Source organism: Carassius gibelio, chromosome B12, assembly GCF_023724105.1.
Source record: "Carassius gibelio isolate Cgi1373 ecotype wild population from Czech Republic chromosome B12, carGib1.2-hapl.c, whole genome shotgun sequence".
In the NCBI taxonomy this organism is placed as follows: Eukaryota; Metazoa; Chordata; class Actinopteri; order Cypriniformes; family Cyprinidae; genus Carassius; species Carassius gibelio.
The window spans coordinates 8794921-8811214 of NC_068407.1; the positions used below are offsets into that span (position 1 = coordinate 8794921).

The 16294-nt window shown below is 34.6% G+C and overlaps 2 protein-coding genes across 2 annotated transcripts; both read left to right on the plus strand.

Moving 5' to 3' along the window:
- The first annotated feature begins 850 nt into the window (after positions 1 to 850).
- Positions 851 to 8538, plus strand: LOC127969498 (pyruvate dehydrogenase (acetyl-transferring) kinase isozyme 2, mitochondrial). The gene is made up of 11 exons (XM_052571504.1): positions 851 to 1107; positions 2027 to 2168; positions 3137 to 3208; positions 3574 to 3758; positions 3839 to 3928; positions 4090 to 4167; positions 4368 to 4444; positions 4524 to 4622; positions 5758 to 5868; positions 6712 to 6825; positions 7212 to 8538. The coding sequence occupies exons 1-11, from the start codon at positions 990 to 992 to the stop codon at positions 7353 to 7355; spliced, it is 1230 nt and encodes a 409-aa protein (XP_052427464.1). The 5' UTR covers positions 851 to 989; the 3' UTR covers positions 7356 to 8538.
- Positions 8539 to 11955: 3417 nt separating this feature from the next.
- LOC127969527 (uncharacterized) lies at positions 11956 to 16213 on the plus strand. The gene is made up of 8 exons (XM_052571564.1): positions 11956 to 12042; positions 12331 to 12405; positions 12529 to 12594; positions 12690 to 12752; positions 13016 to 13085; positions 13585 to 14028; positions 14112 to 14204; positions 14312 to 16213. Exons 2-8 carry the CDS (start codon positions 12331 to 12333, stop codon positions 14713 to 14715), a joined length of 1215 nt encoding a protein of 404 aa, XP_052427524.1. The 5' UTR covers positions 11956 to 12042; the 3' UTR covers positions 14716 to 16213.
- Positions 16214 to 16294: the final 81 nt, after the last annotated feature.

Below are 16294 nucleotides of genomic sequence, written 5' to 3' on the forward strand. Positions count from 1 at the left end.
AATTAAGCATATCTCTAAATTTACTCATTTGATTGCTGTCTGGAAGGAAGAGAGTGAAATATGCATGATGATGACTGACTTACTCTTATCAATATCTCGTAATGCAAGAATGGATTTGGCATGTTAGTCTTTCATAGATCATAATGTCCTCAACCACGAATTGGCCATTAAAAAACAGAAATCTTTTGACAGAGAAATTCTGCATATTATGGATTTGTCCCCATATGTCATGAAAAAGATCAGTGGGGTAAAATAAAGTTTAAAAGAGGTTATATTGTATTTCTGAAGTCACACTGTAAAATATTTTTCTCATTATGATACATGCTTACATTAGATATATTTATTTTAAGACTAACTTAATTCATGCAATTTTTGTTTCAAAGACATAGGTCATTATTTTACTTCCATATCTTTAATGCAATTCAAGTTCATTTTATCAAATGCAAAGGTGTTTTTAATTTATCACAACAGTCAGGTTGCAACTTTTGCACTTATTTACCCTAAAGATGAAGGAAGTAATTAAACTCCAGTTTTTAATTTTACTAGATATTTTATATAGTAAAGTAAAATTAATAGGCTACGTTATCAATACAATTCTTGACATTCTGATATTAATTATACTTTAATTTTTCATAATTAGATTTTCATAATGATCATCACAATTTAGGATGGAAATAACAAATGTTCTCTTTTCAGGACGCAAGTCACACAGTTGTCAATGCACACGTGTTATTATCCCTGAATGCTTATATTTATAGGATCATGAGCAGCATATTGCCCCGCCTCCGCATGCTATTGGACGGATCTTTATTAGTAATAAGAACCTCTGGCTGTGATTGGCTGTTCAGTATTCTTGGAAGAACAGCTGCTTAGACCATCATACAGCCTACATCCCACTACATGCATTATAAACACCGTGCCTATTGAAAAAAACTGAAACTCTGCAACTGGTCTATCTGGTGTATCTCGGTCTCGACCCGTTCATCGAAATGAAGTTCGTCAGGTTTATAATGAAGAATGCTGCTTTGGCCAGTGCGCCTCGTCACATTGAACACTTCTCCAAATTTTCACCTTCCCCACTTTCTATGAAACAGTTTCTGGACTTTGGTGAGTGTTCTTTATAAAGATTTGCAGTCCAAGAATGATAAAGAATAGCTTCATCTAAACGTGATCGTGTGTCAGCTGCAGAACATACAGTTGTGTTAATGCAACTTCATCTTAGTATTATACTGCAGTTTAGCTCGTTTCTGATTACGCGCATGATATCTGTTTTGCATGTGTTATTTAAATCTGCTTGATGCAGAAATCATTTACTGCTTAACCAGCTGTGTGTAGCTATGTCTGATTCGGGAACAATGTGTTCTTTGAATCGGATCTTTTCAGGAAATTCGCTGAACCGACTCACATAATCAGTCGGGATTTGTTTACTTATCTATTGAACGCTAAATCGGTCTGACTTTAAAATTCTATCGTTTGAACTTTAACTAAGTAAATATTAAGAGAATTCGGAGTAAACCAATGACTTGCAAATTAATTGAAAATTCAAAACAGCAGCAAAGCTAAAAACAAACCATACTGGATGGCTGCAACTGAACTGGGACACAATAAATTACACTAAACATCCTTATTAATACAATTTAATCGACAAAGCCAATATTTTCCAACATCATAATATTTTGCAGCACGTCAGAGGTAATGGGATGACGCATTGCTCAATCGCCTTTAGAACAGGTTCTTTTAAACGAACTGTTCAAAAGAACCGATACGCGGGAAATGACTCGGAATTCCCAACCCTACTGTTCATAGGCTCGAAGTGTTGCATCATTTAACCGCTGTTGGCTTTGTTTGCAATCACTGCGCTGTACATACATCTGTATTTTACTGTGTTTAATTGCACTGTTTATGATCAAAGTGCAAGCATTTTAATCCCAAACCCATACCATTATACCAAATGATAGTTGAAACACTTGTATTGCGTGTATCACCGTGCTATAATATTTATTTTTGACATGTTGCTTTCTTTCAGGTTCCACCAACGCATGTGAAAAAACGTCTTTTGTTTTCCTGAGACAAGAGCTGCCAGTGCGTCTGTCAAACATCATGAAAGAGATTAACTTGCTCCCACAAAGATTACTTACCACACCTTCTGTACAAATGGTTGAAAGCTGGTGAGCTAAACAACATTTTACTGCTTTCATAATGTGGTCAGCTTTGACCGGATTTGTTGTAGCAACGACATATTGTTTAAAAGGCGATTAGATGGCCAGAGACGTGGTGTTTATATTTAGTATGACACGAAAACACCGCGGTCTAGTTGAGTCTTGGCCAAACTCTGAACTTGCTCAGCGTGTGAACTTTGCCCTATATTCAGCTTCAGGGTGGGAGCTGCACTTCTTCAAGGAGGGATATTCTGCTGTGAACTTTGTCCTATATTCCCTACCTCCTGCTTTAAGGCGTCATACTAACCCCTCGTTGTTGACTTTGGGAAGTGGAAATGTAGGCATAGCCATTAGGGCAGTAGGTCTGCCATTAATATGGAATTATGTATGTATTCATTTAATATGCATCAGCATACAATTGTTTAACGGTTGTTTTTCCACTGTTATTAGGTCAGTTTCCTCGTAAATGCACCTGTTTACTAGATTAAACCACTTGTCATTTATCTTAAGCAAAATCATAGATTTGCAGTTTATATATATATATATATATATATATATATATATATATATATATATATATATATATATATATATATATATATATATATGTGTGTGTGTGTGTGTGTGTGTGTGTGTGTGTGTGTGTGTGTGTGTATGTATATATATATATATATATATATATATATATATATATATATATATATATATATATATATATATATATATATATATATAATGTAGATAGATAGATAGACGGATAGATAGAGCTCATGTCAAAACATGTTTAAAGTTTGAGGGTTATGATAAGATATGATGTTACAAAGATCTGTCAAATCGGACAGTCTGTTCTGGAAACATTGGACAAACAAATAATAATAATAAAAAAATTCAGTGCTCACACAGAATTTAATTTTGCTTTAATATTATAAAATTTCTTGAAATAAATTAAATCCTATTTATTTTGTTTGTCTGCAAAGGTATATACAGAGTTTGATGGAGATCCTGGAATTCTTGGAGAAAAGTCCAGATGAACAAAGTGTATTGGAGGAGTAAGTAGAAATTAAATGAGTAAATTTCATGAAAAATATAAATAAAAACATCCTACATTTGACCTGAAATGAAAAACAAGAACTTATATTTACTGTAGCACAATGTTTTAGCACAAACATTTTTTTTCATTATTGTGTGCCATTATGTTCATGACAATTAAGCACATTTTCCTATAAAAATTCTCATTAGTATCGATTAATTGAGAATTGAAAGGGTTGGCATATATTATTGTCATGAAGATAATGTTACATATAAAATTACAGTATATACTTTTTTTTTTTGTCTTGATTTTGGTGTCATATATTACCCAGATATGTTATTCATTGTTCATTGCACATTTTAACGCTCTTGAATATGCACACAGGTTTGTAAGTGCTCTGGTCAACATCCGAAACAGGCACAATGATGTTGTACCCACTATGGCCCAGGGTGTGATTGAATATAAAGAAGTATTTGGTCAAGATCCGGTCACTAATCAGAATATTCAGTATTTTCTGGACCGTTTCTACCTGAGCCGGATATCAATCAGAATGCTTATCAACCAGCACAGTAAGCACGATATTCAGACCAAATAATAATTATTGCTTCCTAAATTGCTTGTATTTATGTTGTTTTATCTGATTTTTCAGCTCTTGTTTTTGATGGTGCCACAAATCCAGTTCACCCCAATACCATTGGCAGTATAGACCCTCATTGCCAGGTGACAGAAGTTGTTAAAGGTATATTATGCAAAATCTATCTGTTATCAATCTGATCTGAAACAATATGTAGAGTTGGTTTTTGTTGCAATTGTGCTTCTCAAAATCAGTGACTTTTTGTTTTTTGTTTAGTCAATACAAATACAGACTTTCATGTTTTTTTCATCACCTTTTTTATATAGATGCATATGAAAGTGCCAGGATGCTGTGTGATCAGTACTACCTCAGCTCACCTGACCTGGTGCTTCAGGAACTCAACAGTAAGAACACAGGAAAATCTAAGTTTCTGTTAAATAGCATGTAAAATCACAATTTATAGGCTGAGTAAGATACAGATACTGAATTTATTCCATCTATTGGTTCTCTTTGTTGCATGCAGAATTGTTCAGAGCTTAGCAATGATAATGTTTTAGCAGCTATAGGCAATATTGAAACTGTGACTATGTTCTTTTATTTTCAGCTGATAACAGGAACCAGCCTATTAGCATAGTTTATGTGCCTTCCCATCTGTACCATATGCTATTTGAACTGTTCAAGGTAAACCCATCTAATATGCTGTCCTGAAACAATGCTGTTTATAAGCTTAATGTTGTCATGAGGATGTTTCTTTCTTCAGAATGCAATGAGGGCAACCATTGAGAACCATGATGAAGGCAGTAATCTTCCACCCATTCAAGTTATGGTGGCCATAGGAGGAGAGGACCTCACTATCAAGGTAATTTTAATTTGAACAACTAAAATTATTTGTTTCCAGAAGCATTTACTAAAGTATGCTGTAAACAAATTATTTAAAACAAAAATTGTGACTTTTTCATGCAATTATGCACATTTTCCAGTAAAATCTAATTTATGTGTTTTTAAAGGGGTCATTTGACAATGCTAAAAAGAACATTATTTTGTGTATTTGGTGTAATGCAATGTGTTTACATGGTTTAAGGTTAAAAAACACATTATTTTCCACATAAAGTACATTATAGTTGCTCTTCTCTGCCCCGCCTTTCTGAAACACAATTTTTACAAAGATCGTTGTTCTGAAAAGTGCAGTGTGCTCTGATTGGCCAACTATCCAGTGTGTTGGGATTGACTGAATACCACAAGCATGTGCCGGAAAAGTTATTATGTCTTAACTATTATGAAAAAGATCTGTTTGTCTTTGAGAATTAATCTTTGCAACTTTGCAACAGATCTAACATACTTTCTTTAAAAAAAATGTGTAATTTAAATCTGTATAAATTAAAGTATGATTAATGATTTATAAATACCTGAAATTTAAAAATGTTCTTTAGATAACAGTAATGAGATTTTTTTATTTTGTTGCAGTGATGGATTGAATGTATTGTGCTTAACTGTAACAAAAGATTCTTAAAATAAGCTTAATTTTAAAATTGTAAGAAAATACTATATACTATACTTTTTGGTTAATTATATCCCTGAATATTTTATTGGAATGAAATTATTTCATTTTTTTTTTAATTGTTATTTGTTAATGATCTTTTTTAACCTTATGGTTGTTAAACTCATACAAATTCCATGTGATTGTAGTCTGATGTAACTAGAGCCATCAGTCATTTTCCCATCAGTGAAACACCTGCTCTTGCATAACACAGTACAAGAGAGCAGACTGGCCTTGTTGTTTGGTCACTTTGACAATACTGATTTGAGTCTGGTACATGCTAACCAGTCGTGATCAGGGATGAAAGTCATGGCCAGTTCCTGTCTGTTGGTCTGGCATCTTGCTCCCTCACTGTTAACCCAGATTTTTTCTTTATGTGCCCTAATTCTCTCTTTCTCATTATTTTTCTTTTTTTTATTCACTTTTTATTTTAATAATGCTATTTTTGTCTTCGTAGATGAGTGACCGAGGTGGTGGAGTTCCCTTCAGGAAGATTGAGAATCTTTTCAGTTACATGTACTCCACAGCACCAAAACCCCAGATGGATGATACACGTAGGGCTCCCCTGGTGAGCCTTTACTGCATTACACATTAAATACAAAAAAGGGATTGCAAGGTACATATATTAAAGTGTAACTTTTGAGGGTTATTATTATTAACTAAAACTAAAGCCACAAAAACATTTGTTACTTGAATTAAACATCAAATGAAATAAATATTAAAAAAGTGTTTTTATTTATATATTATTTGAGCAAGTTTACAAGATGGTATGATTTGTAATTTTTAACATGATTAATGATAAATTAAAGCTGTGCTAGGGAACCTTTGACGCTCTAGCGGTTAATAAACAGAACTGCTTGCGTCTTGCGGAAGAACATCGTAGCCGGAGCTACTTCTCTCTGTTTATGTCTATGAAGAATCACAAAAGTACTGGGTTACTCCGCTGTGGTACCCCCGAAGCAATCTGAAATAGTCAGAATATAAACACTTATTATAGGTGCACCCTAGTGATTCAGGACAAGCCAAAAACACGGTTTGGAAAATGGATTCATGGTGTACTCGCTTATTATATACATTTTTCTACATTTTTAACACAAAGTTGCGGACCGCAGCTCTGATTGGTTATTTTTTACCGGGAGCGATGGAGTTTCTGCAAATGGCAATAGGAGCACTGGGAGGAGCCAGAGGAGCTTGTTTTTTTCACAGATTATCTGTCTCATATTCTACTGTCAGGACATAATGACAGGTTTAATAAATATGTAAAAAATATTTTTTTACAAAAGTTCCCTACAGCACCTTTAACTATATAAACATATATATACAAAAACTAAACAAGAACTAAGTTCAGCAGTAATCTCACTGATACTTATGATACTGCCTCTTTATAATATTAGCCAACCTTTGTTCACAGGCCGGGTTTGGTTATGGGTTGCCCATTTCCCGACTCTATGCCAAGTACTTCCAGGGTGATCTTCAGTTGTACTCTATGGAGGGCCATGGCACTGATGCAGTCATTCACCTGAAGGTACATTTAAACCCTACCTGAAGGGATAGTTCACCCAAAGAATTTTCTTTTCTTTTGTTTTAGAAAATGTTTTGTCATCAATCATACATACAATCATACTACAACTCACAACTGTTTTGTCTACTAAAATATATTTTTGTAAAGACGATTCATCAGCTAAACAGTTGAATGTTGTTAAACAACAGTACAATCCACTGAACGCTTCTGCCCCTTACAGCCTCGTTTCCATTCCTGCCAGAAATTAAATATAGCGCTACGCTGCCAAAAGTCTATTCTTTAGAAGTCTTCTGAACACAATTTTCACATTTAAAAACACTGAAAACTTCCTGTAAATCAGAGAATACTTTGCATTGTGATGTAACAGATTACATCATGTGTTTTCTCAGGCTTTATCAACTGACTCAGTCGAGAGACTCCCAGTGTTTAATAAGACCGCTCGACGGAACTATGAAGTCACACAAGGGGCAGATGACTGGTGTGTCCCCAGTCGAGAGCCTCTGGACCTGGCCGTGTTCAGACTGGCGAAGTGAAAATAAGCATGTAGCCTCCAGGAAGGATAAAGGACGATTCTATGACTGACTGAGATGAGTGAATGGCGATGGCCAAAGTGTCCACATGGCCGAGTCCCAGCTCACCACTCACTCTGAAGCCACGTAGTCTCTCACCAATACCGTAGATGTTGCATGTAATTGGTTTCCTCTGCACCATGACTATATAATTAGATTTTTTTAAGGTTTGAGAAATAGGCTTTGTCACAGTGTTACCTTAAACGATACTAACTCATATGAAGTGGAACAGAGTGCCAATTTAATCGTCTTTGAATGGCTCTTCTATTTTTCGGAAGACTGTGGAAGTGCCAGGAAGTTCCAGTGTGAAGTGAGCCAGATGGAGGTCATGCTCACTGCATTAGAGAAAATGACCAGCTAGATTAGTGGAACCAGCATGTAACAACAGGCTTGTGCCAGCCCAGGAACACATGAAGTCAGAGATAAAGGGCCAAGACCGGGTGATAAAAACCAATATGCAACCTCTGGTGGATCATTTATGTAAAAGTCTACAAGAAGAGCATGTTGCATTCAACACAGAAACACTTGTAATTAAATTACTGATTGCTGCTTTAGGAGTATTCTTATACAGAGGAAAAACAGATCATTGGAGGCCATAATTGGGACTGTATTAGTGTATGGCCAAATATGTCAGGGTGATTCCTGGTGTGTAAGAATTTAAGCAAGAACCGGTTGGAAGTAGAATTAAAAAATAATCTCATTGATTTAAACTTGAAAGACTTACAACTTATGAACCAACACAGTGTTTTGTGCATGTTTATTCTTAAACGTGCTGAAGGATTTTAGAGACCTCATTGACTGAAGTTAGTTTCTCGATGTCAACTCGACGACCTTTGCTCAGCTGTTGCCTTTTCAGTCTTGTGGGCCCGTGGTCACTAGTTCTCTGTGAATATTATATAGCATGAAATCAGAGCTTCTTATTTTAACACTTCTCCTTTGAGAGCATGCCTACTGTATTAAATCAACCATCTGCTTCGAACTTTTACCATACAACCTTACATGTAAGGACCATATTCAATTTATTATATTTTTGTTTTTGTTGTGTTTGTTATCCTTGAAAATCTAAACTTTATTTTTGTAATACATTTTTCATCTTAAGCAATTGATGTGTATAGAATGGAAATAAACAATTTTTGTGGACATTTTACACTGAAGTGGAATCTTTAATAAGGAATAGCTCAACTAAGAATTAAAATGAGCTGAAAATGTACTAACATTACATAATTTGCATCAATTATCCTCTGCAGGGAATGGGTGCCATCAGAATTAGATCGACCAGCTGATAAAACCATCACAATAATCCTCGTGTTTAACAGGATTTCAGTCCATCAGCTAACATCTTGTGAAAACCCGGCATGTTTGAATCCATCAAGATGTTTTTTTTTCTCTGTCCATAATATAGCTTTCTTTAGTGCAAAATTTGTTCTTGTCTGAATCAGGAGAGAAATATGCAGAGATCAAGCACCATTTACAAGTGAAAACAGTCCAAAACCTTTTTTAACAAATATGTTGGTGGAATTTGATTAACAGGGCATGGACCTTTTCACTTGAGGAAAGGTTATTATGGATTATGAACTGGTATTTAATACAGTTAAATCTCCTTAATAATGTATGTATTGAGTGGGGTGGGGCCGAGAGCCGTGGGAACGGGCGAGGCCGGTGGAGTGATTGGAAATGAGCGACACCTGCTCGACCCACCGGTCATAATGTATTTGTTTCATTATTCCTCCTTAATAATGGATCTACTTCTCATTTTTCAAGATGTTAATGATGAACTGGAGTCGTGTTGTTTACTTTGTAATGTATTCTTGTAATGTTTCTATCAGCTGTTTGGACTCTAATTCTGATGGCACCATTCACTGCAAAGGATCCAATGAGGGGCAAGTAATGTAATGCTAAATATCTTTAAATCTGTCCCGATAAAGATGCAGGATCTACATGTGGGCTGACGCAAGGATGAGTAGAGAGTTGTTTTTTCAAGGCCGAATTGTAGAGAGAACAAAGATGACTGGCATGTGGATCGAGATTCTACACATTGGTCCTTTGCCCAATAAGGCAAAGGTTAAATTTCATAGTAAACAGCACATCACTTACAGTCATAGGTAACATGGAAAGTGAGGTCAATGGGCAACAATGAGAGGTATGAATGGAACAACAAGTCTGGACTAAACAATGAACTTAGCAAATCTGTCCAGTAGTAAATGAAGGTCAGATGTGCAGTAAACAAAATCACTTTCTGCTGAATGTGAAAATAACATCAAGCTAATTTTGTGTCCACAGGGACTACAGTGTTCTTGATGGATTAACCTCCTCAAGAACTGCTTGATAAACAAGTGCTCCTCTTACAATATATCACATACCATAGATCACATGCTATGCGGCACTCCATGTAAGGGTAGATGGATAGCTTGTTTACATCCTGGAGTCTCTGAAACATTTCAGCCCTAGATAAACATGAAATCAATGTGATAACCTTTTCTTTTATCGAATTATTTTCATTTTTGAGCAATCATGAACCGCTCCTGCTCATAATTTCTTTTAATGGTGTTTTTTCCTCTACACTTTCAAACAAATAATTTACAGAAAAGTCACATTGCTTTGAAACACCACGAAGGTGAGTAATTAAAGATTTTTTTCATTTTCTAATGCTAATGTAATATATTTAAGAGTGTATTTGACCAATATTACCTGTCAATATTTGTGCCACAGCTTTTCTTAGCTTTGCTTTTTTATTTTAATTTTTTGCTATATATACCCACGCAGGTGCACAAGACTGCATGAGTATCCAAGCAGTAAAAAGAAACTCAAACAGATGGTTTCCTTTCAAAGAGTGCCCTGTTAGGCAGCTGTTAAGGACCAAACCCTTATGTGCTAGAATCTACAGAGACGTGCGAAAACAGCAATGAGTGACCGTATGCAATTCCAGGAACCTCGATAGGAAAAGTACAGCCCTCAAAGCAGGCCATAAAGGATGGAGTGTACGTGTTTGTCTGCGGGTGAGTGGAGATGGAGGGGTCGTTGGGTGGGGTGGGGTGGAGTGAGTAATGTATGCAAACATATCACAGTTCACAACAGGCTGTAATCAGTTTGTCCAGGCGGCTGTTCTCATTCTGGCATGTCTGTCAGTCCCCAGGGCTGTTTACTGATGTCTCCTGCTTATGTAAAAGGCTGAGGCCTGGGCTTCACATCAAAACATTGTTTTCCTGGGTGGACTATTGTACTGACTGGCCTGGTCTTATCTAATCACACAATCGACTGCTCATTGCTCTGTTTACAGTGAGAGTTGAGGATACTGCCAAATGCTTTAATACATTACCAAACGATGTGTGGCATGGTTTTTTAAATGTAATTTTGCCAAAACGTCAAAACACATACATACAGATAGGCACACAAACAAATAACAGAGATATATGTGTGCATATATAGATACATAAAATTGAATAAATGATACAGAAATAAAATACAGAAAAAAAATTTATTCACAGCAAGACAATAAAGCAATTAGATAAATTCACCAGAATATTTTTAACTATATCAAAGTGTATATTTATGGTACATGGTTATGCATTACCTCTACCAGGTTTCTAATTTACAATGTCCTGTCCCGCAAAATAAAAAAATTAAAAATAAACAACAACAACAACAAAAAACAAACAAAAAAACAACAATGTATTTAATAGGTTAAATGTCACCACCTAGTGGTGGCTTTTGGTGTTAGCGATCCTTATTATTATTTAACGATAATACTGCATACTTCCCCCAGACACTGGCAGTCATTTCTATTAGTCAAGTATCTTTGACTCACTGTGCATTTTTTCCATGAAGCTATTTCCTACTCACTATCATTTATGCTTTATTATTACTTTTTAAATCTTCCTCAATGGTCTTTTCTCTCCGAGCAGTTAATTTTGAACCTAGTTTTTCATTGTTTTTAAATGTGAAAGTAATCTCATAGAAATCTAATATTCATTTGTGAACATTAGACAGCAATGCGGAATACATTTAAAGTGTTATTTAATGTTAAATAAATGCATGTTTGTGCAAAAATAAGTTCTTTTGTAGACCTTTCTGGTGACTATTCTGCTGATAATGCAAGTTTTATTTTTTTTTTGGTCTAACCAGTGTCTTGACATGTGGTTTTTGAATGATACTTGCAAAGGCATAATTCTAACTGTCAAATAACTTGTTAAATTGCAATATGAGTTTAAGTAATGGTTGACTTGGTAATTCATAACTAAAACCTGGTCAGTCATAAAAAGCTAATTAACTTTTTCATAAGTTCAAAATATTGACCTAGTCTTGACCTTGACCCTTTTACACATTGTCGACTTATTTTTACGTTGACATAGTTTGACTCATGCAACTTCAATAGTAATTTGCCTGCACATATGCAAATACACTTTTGCGCCAATTTTGTTTTTGCTGACCTCATGAGCTCAAAAATTGCTTGTGGCCATTTTTCATGTGCATGTTAGCAGCTTATTTGTGAAGAGTGTCACCAGTGTCATGTAAGAGAATATTGGTGTGAAAGTCAAACCAGCAACTTCCTTTTTCATGGCAGTAGTGCCCACCCATAATCTAGTGCAGTATATAAACTTTATTCTATATAGTTGACTTGCATAACGCATAGAGATCTGCTCTTTGTGAAAAGGTAAGCTTGACATGCTTATAATTTCTAAAATAAAAAAAACAAATACATAAATAAGATCACTTATAAAATAAAATCACTTTCAGTAAGCATACTGTAAGTAACCTACAGTATCTGATAATCCCAAATGTTTGCCTTTTTGATAAAGGACCAAACAGTAAATCCATTTTTTTAATATAAAAAAAATATATACCTTCAATTTATTATTTTTTTATGTTTATTTTTAATGTATATATATATATATATATATATATATATAAAGTCTAATGAAGTTTTTACTCTCACCTTTAGATGCTTTCCTTATGTGTTCAAGTGTTTGCCGTGCTGGTTGTCTGTACAGCCGTCACTGCGAACAGAGATATTTCAGTAAGCATTGATTTGGTTAATATAATAATGTTATAAAAAATAAGGCCAACATTTTAAAATATTTTTACATTACAAATACAGTGTCACAGTAACTGTGCCTAACTTTCATTGCATGTTTCCCAGTATATGTTCAGAGCTTGGAATATGGTTGACCAGCCTTTGCAGGAGCAACTTGCTGTTGTGTATAAGGTGGTGAATTTAATAATGCTTCTGAGTGCTAAACATTTCAGTTTCTAATGGGAAAGTGGTATGAGAATTGTATTTTTTCCTCTGCATTTATTTAGGAGATGGACAGCTTGAAACATGAACAAGTAGTAATGAAACAAAAGCAAGAAGCCTTGAGCAAGGTAAAATTAAAGCTGATAATGAAAGATTATTTGCTAGAAATAAATAAATAAATAAATCTTACCAGATCCGCTAAATAGTATTGGACATTCAAAAGGATTTAAGCATGCTGTTGTTAAAAATTAAATGTAAAATATATAGTAAATGTATATGCAGATTAATTGTGCCATTATCTCAAAGTCAAAATAAGGCCCAAAATATCTAAATGTATTTATTGTGAGCTAAACAATTTTCTTCAGAAACTACTATGATTATTTTGTTGCAGGCATTAACACACTGTTCACAAAAGCCTATTGATACAGACGTGGAGATGAATTTGACATCACTGCAAACAGGTAAGTAAATAAATAAATAAATCTGGTATGCTTTAAATGTATTTATTATTATTATTATTATTGAATGTTATAATTAATTATTTACTACGTTTATATATTTGACCCTTGCCCTGTTCGCTGGGGTATGTTTTTCACAATAGCCCAAAAAACATTTTATGGGTCAAAGTTATCTATTATTTTTCTTTTATGCCAAAAATCATTAGGATATTAAGTAAAGATTATGTTCCATGAAGATATTTTGTAAATTTCCTACTGTTAATATATTAAAACTTAATTTTTGATTAGTAATATACATTGCTAGGAATTTATTTGGATAACTTCAAGGTGATTTTCTTAGATTTTTTACACCTTCAGATTCCAGATATTCAAATAGCTGTATTGTCTGATCCTAATAAACCATGAAAAATTGACACTTGAGACTGGTTTTGTGGTACAGGGTCATATATATATATATATACACACACACAAAAAGGGCTATTTTTATGTCTGTCTTTGATAGGCAGCAGCCATTTGCTGTATACCCTCACCCAGGATGGAGATGAAGGCTCTGGTGAGGATGAGAGTGATAAGTCCCCTGACCCCTGCTATCACTATACCATGCTGGACCATGCCTGGAGAGCCACAAACTACACCACCAAGAATGTTGTTTGTGACCGTCATGTCCAGTGGAAGGGCTGGTACCGTCTCTTCTACCGTGGGAAACCCATCCAGATGCCTGAGAGGTGTGTGAGGAAAGAAAGATGTGGCACGCACGTTCCACTATGGCTCGTTGGCGGTCATCCCCGGAGACGAGATGGGGTGGTCACCCGCAAATTGTGTGGAAACTGGAAAAACAACTGCTGTTTGTTCAAATCTCCTCCCATTCAAGTGAAAGCATGTAGGGGAAACTACTACGTCTATAAGTTTGTCAAACCAGTTGCTTGCCATTTGGCATACTGTGCAGGTAAGATACGATGCAAGTGGATTTTAAGAAACATTTGAGGTATTTATATATAAGCTATTGACTCTTGTACACCATCCTTTCAGATATTAACACACTTGTCTGTGGAAAGTGCAGAAAATCTGAGTCTTGCATCAGCAGAGACCAAATCACCTGGATGTGTAGGAAAAACAAAAGAGGTGAGTCATTTCTTTTTATCATCAATCACACTGTGAGAATTTAGTTTGTGTTATTAAAATGATCTTAAGGAAAATAATGCAGCATTTTCTTTCCTTGTGGTCTGTAGTGAAAGCAAACGTCCATTTTTTTGTCACCTACCCGGCCAGCATCTCAGGAAAAGTGAACAGGATAATGTACAGGAAGGTGTATGTGAATCAAGGAGGGGCTTTCAGCACTCGCACCGGGATATTCAGAGCGCCGGTTTCTGGAGTCTATCAGTTCTTCTACTCCTCACAGACTGGGGGCAGTGGGGCAACTGATCTATGGCTGGTTGTAAATAATTACTGGGTGGCTGTGTCCCATAGCAATGTTCAGGGCTCCAGCTCTTTTGGGAATCTGTCTACTTACATGACGACTCTGCGCAAGGGTGCTACGGTTTATGTGACCCACAACCGTGGCCGCTCTTGGGCAAATAATGCATCCAACACCATAGTTTTTGGGGGTTCATTGCTTATGGTGAGAAAAATTTAAGGGATTGTAAGTGTCATCTGAAGCAAAATTGGGAACATTTATAGTTTAATTAGAGGCAAATTCAATAGTACCAATTAGTTGGTTTGACATACATAAAATGTACATGTTCTGCTAGTTCTGTTTATATAATGCTTTAACTATTTTTAAACATGTGTCTTGCTAAGAGATTTATTCCAAATGCAAATATATATATAATACACATAATATTTATGAATTCTACAATAATAATAGTGTAAAAGAAAACAATATTTGTTCTCTTGCTGAAAGAATCCCTTGCTGAAAGATATATTTCAAATTAAAATACTGCTTTTGTTCCTATAAAAATGCCATGAAATATTGTGTCTTGTGTATAAGAATATACAATTTTTAATTATATTTAAATGTATATTTTATATTACTAAGTAATATTGTTCAACAAATATTGCTTTTATAATATTACATTAAAAATATATATTTTTATTTAAATATAATTATAATATTGTATTATAATAATAACAATAATATATAATACAAAAATTTTAAATCGATTAAAACATAAATATTTATAACAAATATTGTTTGTAAATAATTTTGTTTTCTTTTTTACTATTGTTGTTGTAGATAACTTTGCTAAACTATTATATAAGTGTTAGGAATAATATTGTCCCAATCTCCTAGAGACACAGGTGGGGGCAGCAGAGTCATCTCATTGTGTTTAATCAGGGAGGATGTCACTTTGCCACAGCTGAACTGAGCAACTTGAAGCCATCTTCAGTTGTCATTAAACTTAAACAACTCCTCCTCATGTTTTGAGGTCGATACAGACACGTTGACAACCAGCCCCAAAATCATGTACGAAACAAATAAATGTGTTTTATAATATAAAAAAGAAGAAAAAAAAGTTCACTCACTATTGTGCTTCCCTGTAAATTTGGTTTTGTGTTGTTAAATTTCAGGTTTGTTGTAATTAACTTAAATAATTTGCTGCATAACTGTAATATGGTTCTCTCAAATGGGATTGCATGCATTTCCTTATATGGTCAGAGGACAGACGGACATTCCAGGGATATTCAGAATCTCACTAATGACTAGGCTAATAGTCAAAAAGAATGCTAACTATGCTCAATTCAAATGTGACTGTCCCCTTCAAATTACTGATATTATAATGCCAATTATGAAAAAAAACATTTAACGTTTTCTTATTTCTTAGACTAGTAGGCCTATGTAACGTATGTTACAACAACGTATTTTTAAATTATGAATAGCAATCCAGTGAGATAACTCTTAAGTTATATTTCACTTAGATGCTAAGAATTATTTACAGTACTTTTTTTTTGCTAATAGTCGCTATCTAAAAAGCGACACGTTGCTTCCAGTATTAGGCTACTGTATAATTCGCTGTATAATGTATTAACTGTATTATGATTTAAATTTCGGCGATTAACTATTCGCTTCTGGATAGCTTGAATTGGCCTGTTGAAAATGTTGGATTAGGTAATAAAAATAAGTATGCTACTGCAGCAAAAAGTTTCTAGGTTTAAGTAGATGTGAATACTGCTTGCCTTCATGTGTCCACCTTTGTAACTTTATCGTTGATGTT

Bases quoted from the DNA above. Each gene is read 5' to 3' on its own strand.
- LOC127969498 (XM_052571504.1), top strand. From the start codon at position 990: ATGAAGTTCGTCAGGTTTATAATGAAGAATGCTGCTTTGGCCAGTGCG. The intron at 1,108-2,026 runs GTGAGTGTTCTT...GCTTTCTTTCAG, and splicing joins GAAACAGTTTCTGGACTTTG to GTTCCACCAACGCATGTGAA. The intron at 4,445-4,523 runs GTAAACCCATCT...TTCTTTCTTCAG, and splicing joins TGCTATTTGAACTGTTCAAG to AATGCAATGAGGGCAACCAT.
- LOC127969527 (XM_052571564.1), top strand. From the start codon at position 12,331: ATGCTTTCCTTATGTGTTCAAGTGTTTGCCGTGCTGGTTGTCTGTACA. The intron at 12,406-12,528 runs GTAAGCATTGAT...CATGTTTCCCAG, and splicing joins CTGCGAACAGAGATATTTCA to TATATGTTCAGAGCTTGGAA. The intron at 13,086-13,584 runs GTAAGTAAATAA...TGTCTTTGATAG, and splicing joins TTTGACATCACTGCAAACAG to GCAGCAGCCATTTGCTGTAT.